Source organism: Oenanthe melanoleuca, chromosome 1, assembly GCF_029582105.1.
Source record: "Oenanthe melanoleuca isolate GR-GAL-2019-014 chromosome 1, OMel1.0, whole genome shotgun sequence".
In the NCBI taxonomy this organism is placed as follows: Eukaryota; Metazoa; Chordata; class Aves; order Passeriformes; family Muscicapidae; genus Oenanthe; species Oenanthe melanoleuca.
The window spans coordinates 10,540,647-10,560,874 of NC_079333.1; the positions used below are offsets into that span (position 1 = coordinate 10,540,647).

The following is a 20,228-nucleotide window of genomic DNA, read 5'->3' on the forward strand; positions in this document are numbered from 1 at the left end:
CAAAATAAATGAAGAAATATTTATTTTTATGAAGCTCATTTATTTACAAATCACATCATTGGGTAAATACAGGAGTGCAAACTACAGATTTTAAAGTTTGTGGTGAGGTAAAGAGGCAGATAATGAGGAGAACCTTGCATTATTCATGTGTGAAGTGTGGATGCTCATATCTATGTGCCAATTATTTCCAGTGCAGGAGAAAGAAAAACACACCATAACCATTCCAATATGATCCAAATGCATCTTAGGAATGCTTTTTGCATAATGTATCCTTCACAGTGCTTCTAAGCATAGGTTTGGGTTTCCTTTGGTTCCTTCCACTACAGTTAAGGGTGTATGTGTGTGTTTATGTGTTTCATTACCTAATTTTGAGTGATCAGTGTCTTCAGCTTTATGAATCTGAGCAGCTCATCAAAGCTACACAAGGTTTGCAGCAGACGGCCTTCAGGAGACGTCATCAAAGTCATCTTTTTCTCTTTGAATGCAGACACAAGGAGAAAAAGATGCAGTATATCTGCTGGTATGAAAATAAGCTCAACAAATGACCTTTAATTAATTTTTTGCTTCCATTTTTCATATATGTCACTTTGGAGTAAAGTTCACTATGGCAGCTCTTGAATTCCTTTGCATTTCCCTGTCATCTCAAATCTCTGACACTTTGTCCAACCACCACTATAAAAGCACAGCTTTATTGACATCATGTATTGCTTAAAACAAGTAATGGCAGAGTGTCAGTCTGGCTCTTCCCTCTCCCTACTTTTTAATCTAGATTACTGTTACAAAAAAAGCCTAGTGCACCCAAGAAACCTCCAGTCAGGGAGCCTCAGCACGCACTCTGTACACAGCACCCATTCATATACAATTTAAAGTATCAACACCACTAAAACCAAACTGCTAACAGCCCCAGTAAAACATTTACTGGTTTATCCAAGAGCCAATCACCTGGCCTTAGAAGAAAATCTTATATATATTTACATGTACCTAATGCCACTAGAAGGGAATAAACTGCTAACATTTGTTCTGTTACACAGAAATGGGGAAATAGGATATTTTAAGTTTCTCTTGAACTGGAAACTGAAATAAGCTCAGCTCACAGAAATGTTGACATAACCCTTCATGAAATGTTTTCAAAGCCCTCTGGGAAAGGACTCCCATACCAAATCAATGCCCAGAAAGTTTTGTGGTATTAATCAGGGTGTTGAACTGGGGTGAACTCACATCTCTGTAATCTGACAAGGGAGCAGTGCTCACCAGCAGTGGCACTTGTGCTTCTGACAAATCCAGAAATCTCAACTCCTGTTGTTGGTTATACTGTAGGTCCTACTGACAGCTCACTGTCAGGTAAATCCTTCATGGTGACTCTGAGTTTCAGGTGCACTCTCACAAGCTCCAAAGTTCAGCTATTTCCCATCCTGCTGTGCTGCACTGTTGTTATGCCCACTCATTATGCCTCGTGCTTTTCCCACAAGGATGCATTCCTGCACACTGAAATTCAGAGTTATCTGCTCTGAAAGTGCCTCATGCAAACCACTGGAGGATGCTGGCACTGCCTCTTCAGGCCTTTGACTGTCCCCCACAGCTCAGGGCTGTCAGAGTACCACCTGCTGAATAAACCCTGATAATTTTCAGGTTAAAAATAAACCCCACAGTCTGCCAGCTACTAAAAAAGGAATGGCACTATTACAATTGAATTCATCCCCAGAAGTTTTTGACAAAATAGCAACTGAAAACATCTGAAACAGTGTGGTTTTCAAGATTAAGATTAAATTCTTACACAAGCCTTGATATGCTGATCTGTGGTCACATGTAAATGGAATTTCCCCTTGTAATCTCTCTGCCCCCAGGGATTCCCAAGTGTTGGGAAATCCCATTCTCAGAACTCTCATTTCTCTTACTTCACAAGCCACTTCTACAGAAAAATTCTTCTCTAACCAATAAATTTAAGAGCACTGCTCCCTTCCAGGCAAGAGGAAATCCCACCAGGCTTTTGCAATGCAGTATGTTTGACTATGCAAATAAACTGTCTAAAGATTGCAAATAAAAAACTCTGACTTGTTGGAAGAAATTTAAGACTTACCGTCTTCTACACTGATGTTTGCAATTCCTGTAAATTGATAATCCCTTTCTAAATAGCCTTGACAAGTTGGTAACTAATCCTCCATTAGAAAATATGGGTGCTAAGGTAATGTATACTATTTATGCTTTGGAAAATAAATTCTTTAATGATTACTTTTCACATTGTTGTCATCAGGATGACTTCTGTAAATGTGCTCCTTTGTAAAATAACACTTTAAAAATATACTTGGAATGCTGAATATTTGTACACGATTGAAACCTGTTTGTAGCAACCAGGCAGGTGTGGGTTATAAAGCAGGTGTAACTTCAGCTTTAAAGATAGCTAATCATAGTCCAGTAATTTTTATTGAGAAGTAAACAACATCCAATATTGTGTACGTGTATTTTGTCAGTAACTATCACAATGCTTTATCATGCTGATGAAGGCAGCATTTGGGGAGTGCAGTTTCTTAGCCCAATTTGCACATAATTAGGTGTTTTCCCAGTAGTTATTCACTGTTCACAGAGAGAAGGAAATACTCTGTGGCACATACAGCTCTTCCCAGAGCCTTGTTCCTATGCCATGCAAGCTTCCACTGCAAGGCTTGACAACATGAACCTTTTCCTCCTGTCAGCAGGGGAAACCCAGGAAAGAAAAATTGGATTAAGTGCCTTAAAACACTGAAGTGTCATGCAAGCACCATGACACAGCCCCAGCTGGACCTGTGCCCACTGTGCCACTCTTTGCTCTGTCCCCTCCCCATCTCTTCCAGCACAGCCATAGAAAGTGCACCCCTCTCACGTCCCTCTTTTCTTTTTCCATTTCTTTTCTCTTTCTATTTCTTTTTCCAACTATACTAGATGTTGAAATAAAGTAGATCAGCTTTATCTTCAAACGTTCTGTTTTATTTTATAGTTTGTCAGTCTTTTAATTTTTTAATCCATATTGCATGTCTTCTTCAGAACTTTTACAGTGTTAACAACTCAAGTTTCTGTTTCTCTAGAAGTACCAATTTTTAGCATGACAGTACACAGTAAAGGGTCCATCAAATCAACAATTTCCTTGCCAGCAGATGTCTCCACCAGTGCATTCAAATTTATAGTGTTGTCTTTACCAGAATCAAAGTGCAAATGTAAAAATTGCACAGAGCTCTCCTGAACTGGCCCTGCCACATTCAAATGAATGTGAAGGGCACCAGGTGGAGGAAAGATTCTCTGAAAGAATGAGAAAATGGCAGAGTTGTGACAATGATACATGGAGTACCAAAAATAACAAAAGGAGGCGAAGAGAGTGTGGCCAGAAGCCGAGGAAGTCAAGAAAGAGACCCATTAATATTGGATAAGTGGAGTAATATTTTTTTCTTCTTCTTTTTTTTTTTTCCTTTGGTTGCTTGGTTTTGAGGATTTTTTCAGGGTTTTTTTTTTTGTTGTTGTTGTTTTGGAGTGGGTTTCTTTGTTGTTTTTTTTCCGTTTATGAGGGGAGTTGGTTTGTTTGGTTTTCTGTTTTTGTTTTTTTTGGGGGGGGGGTTTGTATTTTGTTTTTTGTGGTTTTTTTGTGGTTATTTTTGTTGTGGTTTTTTTGTTGTTGTTGTTGGTTTATTTGTTTTGGTTTGTTTTTTTCCTATTCTGATATGAGAGAAATGTTCATATCTTTGAACTTTATCAAAAAAAGAACATTCAAGAGTCACACTATTTTTGAAATGTGCTATGCATATGTTATAAGTATATATTATATTATCGGCTTTTCACAATTAAAATGAATGCTATATGTATAATGTCAGAAAACTTTGTTGAATAAATATAATTTCTTTTAGTTCTGCTATTAATAACACTTAGTAGTGTGATAAATATATTTTTTTCTTAGACTATAACATAGTAATGTAAAAAAACTTTTATTCATGTAACTAACTCAAAAATTAGTAAAAAGATAATAAAAAATTCTTTATACTCTTAAATTATCATAAATGAAGAACAAGGGTGACGAACACCAAAACTCAAAAAGAAAAAAAAATTATTAATCTCCGTTATCAAAAAGTGCACTTACAAAAAAGAGCCACAAGGAAAAAAAGTTAACTTACAAGTTAGAAGGAATGATTTTGAATAATGCATGAAATGTATGAATATACAAGTGAATGCATTTTAAAAAGTGTTTTCTAGGTCAGTGTGTGCTCTTGGCTAAATGCCAAGCACCCAACTATTATAACCTTTTACTTTACCATCTCTTATTGTCTTTTATTAAACTTTTTAAAATTTACCAAAAAAGTGAACCTCGTTTTTCACACATACAATAGTTACAGAACCCCAGAATCACAGAATAGGCTGAGTTGAAAGGGAACACCAGCACCTTTTCTTGCACAGGACCATTCCTCAGTCACACCCTGAGCCTGGGAGCACTTTCCCAACATTTCTTGATGCCAGGGCTGTGCCACATACATCCTTATGGACTGTTTGCAGTCATTTGTCCCATTCTCTTGTAACCATTCAGCATTTTACTGAAAGCACAACAGAAATTCTTGTGGAGAACCACAGAGGAGCCCTGGCACCTGCTGGAAAAGGCTCAAACTACATCCTTGGGCTGGGATTATTATAAGGAGGTGACTGGGGGAAAGGATTCACTCCTTGGGTGAGCTACAGTCACTCCTGGCTGTGGATAAACACACATCCCTTGGGCACTCATAAACACACACACATTTTTATTTCAGCCCTTTCAAAAATCTTTGCAATTGTTTGAGCAAAATTCAAACTGGAAAAAAGGTTGCTAGACAACTGAAAATATTCTGAAATAAGTTGCTGCAAGTCTGCTATAAATGAGAATGCATTTATATTTAAACTTATCTCTGTTTATTTCTGATACATTTTGTTTTGACCTGTGATAATAACTTGAGGATTAAAGTATATTGTAATTATATTCATGGATGATAGGGGCAACCCTAGGAATTGCATTTATCCTTTCCTAAATAACTATTAGCCAGGCTAAATAAAATCAGACTTAATTTCTTACTCCAAAGCTTTTCTTTTATCTGCAGGAAATGTTCTTTTTCAGATGACAGTACACTGATGGCTTTAGATAGACACTCTAATATTACATATTTTATACTGTAAATGTGGGAAAAGTTAATTTTTTTTCTCTTAATACTCTCTATATTTTTGTAATCTTGCAGGCTTCTTGCATCCAAAGAGTGCTATTTATGTTCCCACAATCCATCTTTGATTTTGCCATTATGGCAAATATTTAAATATTAATTGATTAAAGTTGCATTTCTGAAAGTTACAGCTGACATTCTGGCTTTTATGAGTCCACAAGTAATGAAGTTAATTTTTAATGTGTTTCATTTTTTGTTCCAAGAGAAATATTAATAATAAAGCTAAAGGGTTACCAGGATCTAAATTTCCCTCTCCATTATTTTGAAATGGTCTAATGAAGGAAAGCTCAAAGAGATCAGGAATTTCATAGCTAAAGGACTGAGACAAAATTAGTAAAAGTTCCACAGTATTGTTTGTAAGTATTTAATATACAAATATAAATTCAAATGCTAAGAAAAATGCACTAAAGATACCTAACTTTCCTCCCATTTTGTCATTTTTTCCATCTCTACTTTTAAAAAAACTCAAGTATATAATATCTAATGATATTTAATGTGAAAATGCACTCTGTTATTGTGTTGCTGGTGCCATGACATTGATAGAAATCTTACTTACTTTAGATAAGTGTGTGCTTACCATAGATGTGTTAAGAGATGATCTTTTATATTTTATAAGCACTTGAGTGCTTATAAAGAAAAGAGTTGATGAACAGAATTATTGGTTACCTCCAAAATATGTTCTGAATTAATGCAATCCTGATCAAAATGGTTAACTATAAAATCTGCCTGAAGACATCATGGCTGATGGTTACTTAAGATTATAATTTCTTAGCACAAAAACTAAGAATTTTCCTATAGATTTTTTTTCCACTCTTGCTCTTGTGGTTGGTAGTTACAATATTTCTAAGTACAAATTCCTAATTAAAAAAAAATCTTTTATAAAGTTATTTTCTTTTATTCTTCATTTGTACTCCATTGTCAGAGAAGTCAGTAATAGCACATTCATGTCAAGGTTTGTATTTGAGAATTGCTTCTGAGCCAAGAGATTGGAAAACACATATAAAACCTGCAGTTTTAAAAATAATAATTTGTTATGATCTTTAACCATATCTAGATCCAAAATAGATTCAATTAAACAAGTTGCCAGTGTCTTAATTTGTGAAATGTTTGCTGTTGGCTGTTGATTTAATGGATGGAAATTAAAATTAATTTTTTTTTTTTTCCAGAGTAGTGACATATGGGAGTGGCTGTGGCTCTGCTATAGCCCTGATTTTTGTGGTTCTCTCACAAACTGTTCTCTATCACTTATACCATTGGGACAACATTCTTACAGCACTCAAAAATGAAGACTGCAGTTGTTGGCCTGATCTACAAAAAGGTAATCATGTGTCCTTCTACTTTGCTTTCAAAACAAAACCTGAAATACACACAGTGTTAAAAGACTTTGCCTGATCAAAACACAGAATGTTACACCCTGGTGGCAGGCTGACAGACTGATGCATTTTGAGGATTGCTTATTTATAATAATTTTGAATTTCAGCAGAATTTCTACTGTAACACTGTAATCCTGAAAGTACATGTTTTTTGTCAGCCACCTGTACAGACATAATATTGGAAATACATGTAGAAACTAAACACTTTATATTTTGGTTATGGGTTAATTCCCCAAATTTACTGATTGAAATGGGGTTGGATGTCTGGGAGAAAGTAAGGATATACAGGATCACTGTTTTTTACAACATAGTAGTAGTGAGTAAGAGAGGGTGAATTTTGCCACACTTAGGAGGTTACAGTATCTGATGATTTTAGTGAAATTGCTTTTGAGCTCTGAACCCGGTAGTTTAATTGTTTTTCAGATGTTTGAAAGATGACTAAGCACTGTGGAAGTCTATCTATAACTTACCTCACCTTTAATAAGATCTGCTGAGGCAGCAGCATTATTAACTACACGACATGCAAGGATAATAATGTAGAGGTACAAGTAGCTGTCTGACCTATAAAAACGTTTGGTGTCATCTTAATACGTAGCATATGAGGTGACAGACTTGCAGGTCTGTTTCACCCAGTTCAGCTGTGCCCTAATTGTTGGACTTTAGCAGTCCAGGTTGATGATTCAGGCAACTCAGGAGGACTACAATGATGTCATGAGGGAGGGAGGAAATCAGAAGGGCCAAGATCCAACTAAAACTTAATCAGGCTACTACCATAAAAGATGATAAAAATATTTCTGTAAATACATCAGCAACAGAGGTCCAGTCACTGCCAAAGAAGCTCCTCCATGAGATGGCAGAAGGTGGTGAAAATCTCAGGTACATAATCAAGAAAGTGGTAATGCTGTTATTTTCCAGTGCTGTAAAACTATGTGATCCTTCCAGAGAATTTACTTCAGAAGGTATCAGGATAGAAATGACACATCTCCTGTCATTTTTAGTAGAACTATTCTAGTAGTGCAAGTTTCTTTGAGATGAACAACTGGTCACAGTGGTATAAATTCTGATGGCCTGTGCTATATGGGAAGCCAAGGGAGTGGACTATTTTCAGCTCAAGTATATAAGTGTAAAGAAGGGGGAGTGTGGTGTTGCAATTCATGCATCACCTCATTCGATTTGGGTAGAAAAGTGCCCATTTATTTATATTTAAAAAATAAATAAATCAAACAACAACAACAACAAAAAAAAAACCAACAAAAAGCAACCAACTGAAAAAAAACCCCAACAAATACAAAACCCACCAAAGTGCAAAGAGCTTATTCTTTTGTTCTGTTTGCTTAGGCAAAAAACCTCAGTTTTGACTTTAAATTATTACCCCGTAATTATGCAAGGAGGGTGACACTCGAAACTGAGGAGACAAATATTGAAGCTTTCAGCAGCAAAGGGACAGATCTTAAATAGTGTACTGAATATCAACCTGAATCTTCTGACAGATCGTTTTCAGGAGGACATTTCTAGAAGGCACACACTATAACTAACATACAGAAATACCCAAACTTTTACACTGAACATTAAAAAGTGGTTCAGCATTCAATCTGGCTCATTCCTAGTGTCCCACTATAATGTGAACATAGAAACTGAAGACTGGGTTTAAGATTCAAAGTTCAGCCAGAAGTGTTCAAGAGTCCTCCCTTAACTACTATTGATTGGCTGAGCAAGAAGAAAGATTGCAAAGCAGGATGAACATATTTCTGTTCTCAGAAGCACAAGGTGTTGTTAGGAAAGAAGTACAGGCATGCTCCACGGTAATCCCAGCTTTATCTTGTGCTCCCTGTCCTCTATGTCCCTTTCTCAAATGTATTTTTAACAGTGTTGGGAAGAGACAGCTGGTCTGTCTGGCCTGTGCTTTGCTACAAAAGACAAAAATCCTGGTCCTAGATGAGGTGACAACTTCTGTTGACATGGAAACAGAAAACTTTGTGCAGTCAACCATCAAAAGAGAGTTTCACAACTGCACAGTGTTAACTACAGCCCACAGGTTACACACCATCACGGATCCAGGGAGCTAAATTTTGATAAGCCATTTGAAAAGTAAACTCCTTCCGTGACATGTGTTCCCATCAACCAGATATACTTGTACTAGGACTGGAAGATGAGGCTGAAGAGCTGATTTATCTTCTGTAACCTTTCTGCTCTTTTACTGTTGAGTGCCGGTTCTGGATGCAGGAAGGATTCTAGAATATGATACACCACTGAATTTGTTACAGTGAAAAGGTGCCTTTTCTGAAATGGTTGCAGAGCCTGGGACAAGAATATAAAGAAAACTAATGAAGGAACACAAGGGATCTCTGGCATTCCATATTTATAGGTGCAATATTTTATATTCTACATAAAACAACTGACATACTCAAGAGTTCCTCTCAGCATTGCTGTTTACTACAGCTACAATCTGTATATATTGATCAGGTTTCTTAAAACTGAGACTTTATACAAATCACTTGTTTTTATTATATTGGCACTGGGACAACAGAGTGAAGCAGGGATTTTCATGGTGTATGTTTAAACTGCTGGATTAGTAAAGACTGATTGAAAAATAATCTTGCTATTGACATGCTGTTTTATTTAACTTGAACTAAGTTGTTCTGACATTATGCTCATTTAGTCAACAATCCTTATTATGATTACATATTCAAAAACTGCTTATTGTGTGGACACAGAGACAGATGTCATTTGGGGCTGATTTTTAGGATATGCACATCCCCACGTATACTTGGGTAGTTCTTGAGGCAATAAATGTGCACCATTAAGTCAGTTTTCCTTTTGTGATTTCTGAAAAACTGAAAAACACATCTTAATTGAATGTTAAAAAATCCATTGTGAAAGAATCCCAAAAAATGCAGTCAGGTGGAGCTGCCTCTTTGCGGGTAAATATGTAAACCTCCATACTAATTACAGAAGGAGGACAAGTTATGTAACCTTACTTGAAATGTCAGCTAAATGTATCTCTGTAGCCCACATAAATAGTCATTTGTTTTTATTGCAGTTCCTGAAGCTCTTAAAATTTAATACCAACATAACCAATGTAATCCATCTTCTCTAAAGATAAGATCCCCATCAACTGCTTAAAAAAACCCAACAAACTAAGTTCTTTGGTACAGCCCAGTTATATTAGTTTAATATTGACACCTGGTGTATCAAGTACAATCTTAATTTCTTGCTCAAGAGAAAGTTTTGGGCACACAGGCTAGGGGAGGTAGCCTTCAGTACCTCAGGAGCCAATCCCTTTTGCAAGGCCCAGAGAAAACAGTCCGAGTGGAGGATCAGTGCATGGTAACTTTCACTTTATTTACTTTTATTTGTGGGGAGGGTTTTCTGTGCTCACTGCCAGGCTGACATAACCTTTCACTTCCTCGGAGTGCTGCAGACTGAACAAAGGCAAAGCCTGAGAGAAACTGCTAGACTAGCATCAACAAAGCTATTCCTTCTCTTTCAGCAAGCTGTACCCCTCACATTTGACTATAACTTCAGAAAAGGAAGTGCAGTAGAGTTCAGGCTCTGCAGACTTCACAACTCCCCAAGACAACACAGATGCACAAACCCACACAGCTGACACAACCTTATCTTCTACGCTTCCAAGGAATTTGAGGAAGACAGGAATTTCCTTGAGAAAGTGAAAGAAGACAGACACAAGGGGTAGAAATTGTTTTTATTAAAAAAATCTAAAATGTTATTTATAAAATGCATTTCATCATCTGTACTGGGAAGTAATCAGGGCACACATAATTGCTGAGGCCTCTTGATGCTTTCAGAATTTCAACTTGCCAAACAAGCCTTACCTAGAGAAATTTGTTACACACCTACCACCACAGGCAATCATAAGGATTACAGAAATATTTCAGCCTTGAAATACCAAGTTTTTACAGAGAGACTTTTGCTAAGCAACCCAGGTACATACCTGGAAATACCTACTTAGTACAGTGAACTCATCTTTAAAATTCAACTGTTTGTGCCAAAATACAGTATTAAAAGATACAAAATAAATAATCAGAAAAATTAATAAATAAGGATGCATTGTGATATCCAGTGTACAGTAACTTCTCTACTAAAAAATCCAACCTGTACAGAAATCTGAATAAATACCCTTTTGTGAATTTAGTTTTTACAAGTTAACAACCTGCCCTTCCTCTCCAATTCCCAGATTAACACTGAAGTAGATTTAACTCCCCCAGGGTAAAGGAGGATATGAAAGGAAAAAGTACTTCATTTATTTGCTTTGAGAGTTTTAACAGCTCCTACCTAACTTGTTCCAAAACTGCAAAAGTTTTTAATCATTTAACTTCCCTGTGATGTGGTTCTATTTCTATAAAAGTCTGCTTGTTTTACACAGTGCATTAAAGACATGAAGACCTAAGTCCTACTGTAACTCCAGTGGATTTTGAGATGAACTTATAGCAGGGCAGAAGGAAAGGCCACAATGACTCTAAAGATGTTACAGATGTTGAACACACACATTGATATCTGCAAAGTAAAGACCCCCAACAGCAACTGAGGACTGTAGTGCACACTGTCATTCATCCATGGTGTCACTGAAGAGGCACTTCTTTCATTGCAGGAGTTTTACTTACTGGAAGTTGCATACAGACTTAGTTGGAGTCACATTCAAAGAGGCACAAAGGAAAAAAGGAATCCTCAAATAAAAAAATCACTTTGGTTTTCAACTCGGGAAAATTAAAGAGATGTTAGCAGTACTTTGGGAATCCTCTGTCAAGTTAAACAATGCTCTGGAATGGCTGTTTGCAACTATGATTCAAGGTTTTAAGAGGCATCAAGTTTAAGAGGTTTTTAATTGGATTACTTCAAAGATGCATTTAGACAATAGCTATGCAAAAAGCTGAATCAGCACAACTGATTCATGGCAGTGCCATAAATCAGGCCTACTGCCAGGAGAGTAATAAGCCTATTTTAATATAGTCATAGGTTAACACAATAAATCTAAGCCCCATACTTTATCTTAGCAAGGTTAATACAAAATTATTCTCGAGAAGACAAGAAAATCCTTACAATCTCCTATTACTAGAGCTTACCTGATGAAGACTGGGCTGATGGATGTTGAAACCAGTCTTAGTGAATGACATGGTTTTTTTGGTAGGAAGTTCCAAGAAGATAATAGAATTCAGCTGGTGTTTGATTATTGCTTAATCCCTCCAAAGAGAGAACTGTCACCAATTTGGTTTATTTTTCAGATCAGTAACTTTGTTCTCCACACATTTTCAAGATATCTGGATAGCTACCTATTTGCCTAAAAGAGAGTCCTAAGAAGTGCTGCCTCAAACCCTGAGTTACACACAACACTGCTTCTTTCCCAATAGGACAGCTATAACCTCTGTTCAGTTTAGGGTGGGGATATGACAAAACCTAAACCATGTAAGAGCTGAAAAGCACAAAGTAGTTGGGTCAATTTTCATTTGCTAGGGCTACAGGAACAACATTGCATCCAGGCCATCCCTTCTGTCCCACACTTTCTCCCCAAGCACAGTATGGCTTGGGATACTTCAGGGAGGAGATGTCACACACTTGTAAATGCAGAATGATGAAATTCATGTTGCTCAAATTCAAGGGAAGACAGGCAGGTGTAGCTTCAAGATACATAAAATCAGCGTAGATTTAAAATAAGGCAGGGGCAGGTATGAATATGCAATATACCCTCGTTCTCTGTGGAGAACATCAGTGGTAAAACAGCAGCACCTGTGTTTAACCATCACAGCCAGGTCAGGAATGAAGCCTTTGGAGACCAAGAAACTGCACTGGCAAGAGCTACATTTTCAATAAAATTTCCTAATCATGGGACCATTTGCCACGGAGCCTCAGCAATACCATTATGCTGTTATGAACAGCAGAAGAATCAAGTGAATGCCTCAGTCTCATTTAAGCTGCAAGATGCCTTTAGGAAAGGTGCTTAAATGTTTGAATGGCTCAATCTAACCAATAAGTGTAAGCTGAACACTGCCAGCACTCTGTGCATTACTGCTGCTTCACAGTCCTTCCAAATACACTGGAGCCAGGAACACCTCAGCACCACATCACCTCAAACCTTTTGGTCACACTCCCTTTACACTTTAAATACACACCGCTCCAGGATTTGCTAATAAAATTTAGCAAGAGAATATGGGTGTGTCATCACTGGCCTTTTCATCCAATATCCCATCTCCAAGTAAACACAGCACACTTCAGAACTCGTTTGTACCTTTAAAGTAACATCAAGCTTTAGCAAAGGTAGGTGTCCAGTAACACCTAATGGGAACAGGTGAAAATTGAATAGAATGTAGCTAAGACTAGTCTCCATTGCCAGTCAGATAAGTATGGATCCTTCTGGAGAGCTGGAATGCAATTGAGAAAAGTTTCTTTTCAGTTAAAATTAGTCTTCCGTAAATGCTTGTTAGGGATTTCTATAGCACTGACTTGGAGAGGCCAGGACCCAGCAAGAATTCCTGCTTGGATGGCTACGCCTGTCACAACTGCCAGGTCGGGATCTACAGAGGTGTTGGGTTCCTTTCCAAAGAAGTCCTGAATAACTTCACGTATTTTGGGAATCCGTGTGGAGCCTCCGACTAACACAATTTCATCCACTTCTGCTTTGTGCAGGTGCCCTTCCTGCAACACTTGTTCAATGGGCACAAGAATCTTCTGAAAAAGGTCCTCATTTAACATCTCAAACAGCTCCCGAGAGATTTCTGTTTCAAACACAACTTCGACAAAGTTGTCCTCTACTTTGGAAGTGTCTCCAGGATTTTTCTTGCCTTTTGTGTTCTGTGAGGCCTCGTCTTTTAGTGCACTGTTTGTTTTTGCCTGGCTTTCTGCAAGGTCTCTTGTAAGCTTGTTTGCTGGCAGAGTCAACAGCACCCTCAGAGTAGCTGTCTCATGGACAGTCAGGTTTAATTTAACAGCTTCCACGGCCTGTCTGAGGCGGTGAATCTCCTCTTTTTGTGTTGGCAGAGAACCGTACATTTGACGGAGCTGATCATACAAATACACCATCAACCTCTGATTGAAGTCCTGTCCTCCAAGTTTGTTGTTACCTGAAAGATCAGAATAGAAGGCATGACAGAGCACCTCCAAAGCCCAAAGCAGCACACTGCTTCTCTTTCACTGGGAGATGGTGCTCAAGGGTCAGAACAATCACAGAAGAACCACAAGCACATGAGCTCACAGAGCTTTGATAACAGACAAAATTGTTGTCCACTGCACACGATGCATAATAATTTCCACTGTTTTGTTTTGACTGAAAACAGTAACTCACTTAGTGGACCTCTGTCTGACTAAATCAGAGTGAACCTTTCTTGCTGCTCCACTCTAACTGGACTCAGAAGCAGTAGCAGCAGTTCACATCTGAACTTGCTTACCCAAGGCAACACAGGCAGCTGGCACTGGACCTCAGAGCTGTGTGCAGGCAGGCCAGCTGAAGCACAGCTGTCTCTTCACCACAGTCTAACCAAACACTGCTGCCAGAGCTCTGTGCCCAGGTATGAATCATTCATACACCAATCACAAAACTTCTGGGTTAACAGCATGTGCATTCCCAAACCCTGCTCAACTGAACTGGCACCAAACACAAGGCATGGATGCACCAAAGCACTGGTCAGTGATCTGCCAATATTCCCAATTTGGGCAACGGTGGCAGGAAGATTTTAAAGAACCCCAGCCTCCAAAAAGTCCAGTCAAAGTAACTGTAGCATGCACCAGCACTTTATTAGTGGGCACAAAAGTCAACAGGCACGGATAAAATGAAACCACAACTTACCCCTCTGGGTCAGCCAAAACCTATGACTTTGTGGTCTTAATTGCTGAAACCAGCCACAAACCTAATTTTGCATGAAAATAAGCTGAGAATGCATTAGGAAAACACTCTGTGACATGGCTGGTATGTTTTAAAAAGTCCCTCCAACAGCAACTTCAGGTGCAGCTTGCCTCCCACTCCTTGAGAAACAAAAGTATTTTTCTCACCTGCCATGGCTCGTGTGATGAACATCCCTCCCATCTTGTTCAACAGAGACACATCCAAAGTTCCTCCACCCAAATCCACCACCAGAACATTAAACACATCAGCTTTGTGGAGACCATAAGCCATAGCAGCAGCTGTGGGCTCATTGATTACTCGCAGAACGCTGAGCCCTGTGAAGAGCAGAGACAACAAGCAACATTCAGCTACGCCTCAGAAAACTGCAGTTCTTACACCAGAATGCCATTTGCCATTACTTGTTGGAGTTTTTTTTAACCACACTCACCTCAAGGTAAGTGTCAGATTTAAAGGAAATAGTTTCCTAAGCAGTAATATCCAATGAAATCCTTTCCTTGCTTAATCTTAAAACAGTACTGCTTCGGTATCAGGGCAAAATCACAAACCATAAGGTGCCCAAACATAACTGCTTCCAGAGAAACCTTGCTACAGAGATTTATTTCATGTGCTCTATTTCTGTTTAAATTATTGTCCAAGTGTGCTCTATATAGTCTCCCTATTTGGAGATTATAAAAGGGACTATTTTCCCTGAAGTAAAACTTACTTCCAGCCATGTATGCCTGCGTTAGCAAGCTGCACCTTTTGGTACTCAGAAGCTCTCAGCCTCCTCACAATAAATCCTTTCTAAACTTCTCTGTCACTGATTCACTGTTTCTATATCCTCCACAAAACCTTACTGTAAGTGAAATAGACCTCAAGGTCTCCAAGAAACACTCTGGAATAGAGAGACATCACCTGCAAGGTTAGCTGCCTTAACGGTAGAATTCCGCTGCCTTTCATCAAACTCTGCTGGCACGGAGATGACTGCCTTGGAAACGGACATGCCAAGGTTGGCTTCTGCCATTTGCTTCAGTTTCAGCAGCAGCTTAGAGCCAATGCGCTCTGGAGTGATGTGAAAGGTTTCATTAGTTGTCACAGAAAATTCAGCTAATCCATTGTTGTTGACAACCTAGAAGGATAAAGTGACACAACCCCCAAGTGAGAAATCTTCCTCTGTTCCCCCACCCTGTTCCCACCAAATGTTTTATTTCATGTAGTCTCTTTATTCTGGAATAATTTAAACGTGCTTTTGCCATTTCTGGATCACTTTTATTCCTGGATTAGGAGGATTATGCAAAACACACCACTTAAGGGGGCAAAGTATAACCAAACAAATGACACCCACTGTGCCCCAGTAAAACACATTAAAAAAATTTAAGACCTAGAAACTGTGCAATCAACTTCCAACACCACATTCAAAGACAGAAGGGATGCTTTTTTAATCATAAGGTTACCTTTAAGGTTTCTGAGAGGAAACAAACAGCTTGGTACTGAAATAGCTTTTCTTAACAATATAAAAAAAAATTAAAAAGACTTTAAAGACCACTTGCAGTACACAAATTTTTTTTTCAACCCATTCTGCACCATGCTTATTGCTGGTCAAGTACGTAGTAATGTGCCACTGGGACAGAGAACATGTGGCTTTAAAACTTTTTTGGGTTTTGTTTTTTTTGGGGAGGAGGTATGTTGATTTTTGTTTGTTTGTTTGTATTTTTATTTTATAATTTCAGGGAAAAGTAAAGTTTCAGTAAAGCACTGTTAGCATTTCAAGTTTAAATTTATCCTTTCAAAGAAGGGACTGGAAGGTTACAAACACATTTCTGAGTAGGAATACATGGTCCTCTGGAAAGTCATTATCAGCTCTCATGCAGATGTGTACAACTTCCACAACCTTTTCCTTCCTCTCTCTGGATATCTCTTATGGTTTTCAGGCATATCAGATTGGGCCAAATGAGCAAGGTCTGACCAGATGATCAACCACATTTCAAGTGTCATAGAATCAGGATGGAGGAACCTCATAGCTCATCTCCTTCCAACCCCCTACCATGGGGACCAGGTTGTGAACACTTCTGGGGATAGGGCATCCACAGTTTCTCTGGGCAACCTGTGCCAGGGCCTTGCCACCCTCACAGTAAAGAATGTGTTTCCTAATCTCTAATCTAAACCTACTCTCTACCAGTTTGCAACCACTCCCCCTTGTCCTGTCACTCCAGACTCTCATAAATAGTCTCTCTCCACCTTTCTTGTAATCTCCCTTCAGGTGTCGGAAAGCCACAATTAGTTCACCCCTAAGACTTCTCCAATCCCAAGCCAATCCAATTCTCCTGTCTTTTTCCCATAGCAGAGCTGTTCCATCCCTCTGCTCCCCTCGGTGCCTGCTCTGGGCTGGCTCCAGCAGGTCCCTGTCCTTGCTGTGCTGAGCCCAGAGCTGGATGCAGCCCTGCAGGTGGGGTCTCAGCAGAGGGGCAGAGGGGCAGAATCCCCTCCCTGCCCTGCTGCCCACGGGGCTCTGGCTGCAGCCCAGCACACGGGGGGCTCTGGGCTCCCAGCACACGGCCGGGGCATGTCCAGCCTCTCACCCACAGCACCCCAACTCCTTCTCCAGGGCTGCTCTGGATCTGCTCATTTCCAGCTTGGACTGTATCCTGTACCTTACTGCTTGGAAGGCACTGAAGGTGGTGCCTGCTTACCTTAAAGGGATACCTGCTGCTTTCACTCTGCAGTTCTTCTGAAGTGAAGACTTTCCCAATGAATCTCTTGGCATCATATATGGTGTTCTGAGGATTGGCATCAGCCAGCTCCAGGCCCTCATAGCCCACATGCACCCCTGAGTCTGTGAAGGAGACCACGCTGGGGATGCTGCTGTGGCCACTCTCATCCACAATGACCTTCACGTCCCCGCTGCCGGGCAGGAAGACGCCGACGGAGCAGTAGGTGGTGCCCAGGTCGATCCCGATCACCCTGGGGGTGGGCATGGGCAGGTACTGCTGGGCCAGGTAGCTGGCCAAGAGCAGGGCCAGCACAGCAGAGCCTGAAACATGGAGATGGGAACAGCAGGGTTAGGGGAGCAGCTCTGCAAACCTGCAAGTCAATGGAAATGACGCGGTGTGACACTCTGCACCTCCTGCAGCTTTATTTCACACTCCAGAGCCTGTTCAGCTACCTAATTAGTTTTTAATTTCCTTCTCAACAAAGAGTGGCTAGAAGTCAAGGATTTTAGGCATTAAATATTAAACTGATTAAGAAAAAAAAGCCCAAGAGACGGCCAAGCCAAAAATATCACCACACTGTAATAATTCTATTTCTCTCTGCATGTATCTGCAATAACACAGGCTAATTAGTACTTCTGGAGGAGCTGACTATAAAGGACCCTAAAAAGACATTGAGTTAATTGGGCTGCCCAAAATCACAGTGAAACAATAAACTCCCAATTCTAACACCTCCAGCTTCACCAGAAGTCTAAAAATAAGTGGAAAGAAATCCATACTAACTCATTCTATTCCAGCCATAGCTCCCAAAAAAGCATTTTCCCATACCTCTGCATCTTTTCTGTACCTTGAAACCCAAGGGAAGACCAGTTTATGTGCAGAAGAGTTTGTTGTTTGGCTGATTTTCTTTTTATTTTACTTATAATCAAAAGACACAGGAGACCCAAAAGTCCAGCATCAAATAATGCCTTAGATGATTACCAAAACAAAGCACTAACAAACAAAATCTCACCAAGAAATGTAAATAAGTTAGATTTCAAAGAGTGAGTGATCACTTTTTTCTGGCAGGGAAGGGTGGTCATAGTAATACTTCAAACCAACTGGTCAGAAAGCCCTGGCTTACTCTGGGCTGCAAATTTCCCCAGGCATTTCTGAGCAATGTGCCACTGAGCACTTTTGGCTTTCACAGAATCCCATAATGGGTCGGGTTGGAAGGGACCATAGTGGATCATCTAGTCCAACCTCCCTCCTCAAGCAGGGTCAACCTAGAGCCCACAGCACAGGATTGCACCCAGATGGTTCTGGGATATCTGCAGTGAGGGAGACTCCACACCCTCTCTGGGTGCTCTGTTCCAGTGCTTGGTCACTGCACAGTGAAGAAGTTCCTCCTCCTGTTCAGGTGGAATTTCTGTGCATCAGTTCCTGCCCATTGCCTCTTGTCCCATTGCTGACACCACTGAGCAGAGCCTGGTCCATGCTCTGGCCCCTCCCTGCAGGCACTGACAGACACTGGTGAGGTTCCCTCTCACTCATCTCTCCTTGAGGCTGAATAGTCCCAGCCCCCTCAGCCTTTGCTTCTAAAAGGCCCAGTCCCCTCATCATCTTTGCTGCCCTCCGCTGGACCCGCTCCAGGAGATCCATCTCACTCCTGTACAGAGGAGTCCAGAATTGGGCACAGCGGAACACACCGAGGACGGGAAGCTCGTGCCACCCTGGACAGCCAAGCCGGGGAACACCGACGGCAGAAAGACGCGAGAGCGGAAGCAAAACTCCCCAAAACCTCCCAGCCCAGCCGCACCACCGCCTCACCCAGAACAGCCATCTGCCCCGCCATGTCTGCCCCGGCTCCGGCTGCTGACGGCTCTTTCCGGGCCGCGCGGGGCACGCCGGGAATGGTAGTACGCCTATCCCTCTCGCCCCGCTCACATCAGCTGCTGCTGGGGGTAAGAAAACTACAACTCCCAGTGCACACCGCAGCACAGCCGGTTCCGGCGGGTACCAGCCAATGGGCCGGGAGGCGCGTCACCCGTTAGCAGGGGAGGGTGCGTGTGGCCTCTCAGAAGCGCATGCGCAGGCCCGGGCGGGGCGGTCGCGGTGGCTGCTGGGAGCTGTAGTCTCGGGCCCCGGCGCCATGGCGCTCTGCTGCTTTCCGCCGGCGTGAGGCGTCAGAGACCGCGGCTGTGGCCGTGCCCGAGCAGGACGTCTTCGTTTGTCCCGCTCGGTTTTCAGCTAGAAAGCACCGAGTTCCCTCCTCTGCGAGGGTTTCGAGAGAGCCTGACCGCCGTGTCTTTCACACGGACAGGAGCCTGTTTCGGAAAGGAGACATTGTTTATTCTGCGCAGAATGCAAGTAGAAGCTTTCCACAAATCAAGCTCACCGATTCTCAGAACTTCACAATAAATACTCATTTCACAAACAAATCACAGTTCGCTGGCTGCAAGTTACCTAGTTGTCTTATTGATGGTGAGGAGGGATTTCCTCTTGCCCACCTGGCATTTAGACAAGTTTCTCCTAAGTGATGGAAAGGCACATAACACAAAAGTCATTCCCAGGAGCTCACTTCTTAAAAGCATCTTCTATATGCAAATAAAGTGCCACCTCTTTAACTTAATAGTAAAAAAATGTGTTCATCCTCCACTTATAGTTAACATGGTGATGTGCTTCATTCTCATGGAAACTTTGGAAAGGAAAGAGAAGGTTAAACCAGTCAGCCTCCTTAATGACTCATCTGACTGTTTTCTAATTCCTTAGGTAGCTTAATTTCTTTTCTTACTTTCTTTTGGATACTTTAATCATGTTTCTTGAAGTGGGACCGTTGTAATTGTGCTCATTTTTAAATGGAGGGAAACTCCTAATAGGTGTTTATAGTATTTCTTCATCCATGTAACTCATGAGCAGGCACTTTGTGTTTTGTGCCGCTGTCAGTGGATGGTGAGCACAAAGAAAGGTTTAGCACAAACAATCAAACTGGATTTTGCTCATGATTTTGATATTTAATAGCATCTGTTTTTTGATACATAGTGACCATCTGAAATATGATGCTGCAGAGTGCAGATGTGTAGGGATATGTGTTTTAAAAATACTGATACAAGCCCCTCATTTCAGAGATTTCTTTCTT

The 20,228-nt window shown here is 40.6% G+C and overlaps 1 protein-coding gene across 1 annotated transcript; it reads right to left on the reverse strand.

The window, feature by feature from the left end:
- Positions 1–10,255: 10,255 nt before the first annotated feature.
- On the reverse strand, positions 10,256–18,989 carry HSPA13 (heat shock protein family A (Hsp70) member 13). The gene is made up of 5 exons (XM_056497818.1): positions 18,920–18,989; positions 17,093–17,433; positions 15,318–15,531; positions 14,570–14,737; positions 10,256–13,644 (listed from the first exon to the last, which is right to left on the reverse strand). The coding sequence occupies exons 1-5, from the start codon at positions 18,942–18,944 to the stop codon at positions 12,974–12,976; spliced, it is 1,419 nt and encodes a 472-aa protein (XP_056353793.1). The 5' UTR covers positions 18,945–18,989; the 3' UTR covers positions 10,256–12,973.
- Positions 18,990–20,228: the final 1,239 nt, after the last annotated feature.

Bases quoted from the DNA above. Each gene is read 5' to 3' on its own strand.
- HSPA13 (XM_056497818.1), bottom strand. From the start codon at position 18,944: ATGGCGGGGCAGATGGCTGTTCTGG. The intron at 15,532-17,092 runs GTAAGCAGGCAC...TTATCCTTCTAG, and splicing joins GCAGCAGGTATCCCTTTAAG to GTTGTCAACAACAATGGATT. The intron at 14,738-15,317 runs GTGATGTCTCTC...TGCTCTTCACAG, and splicing joins TAAGGCAGCTAACCTTGCAG to GGCTCAGCGTTCTGCGAGTA.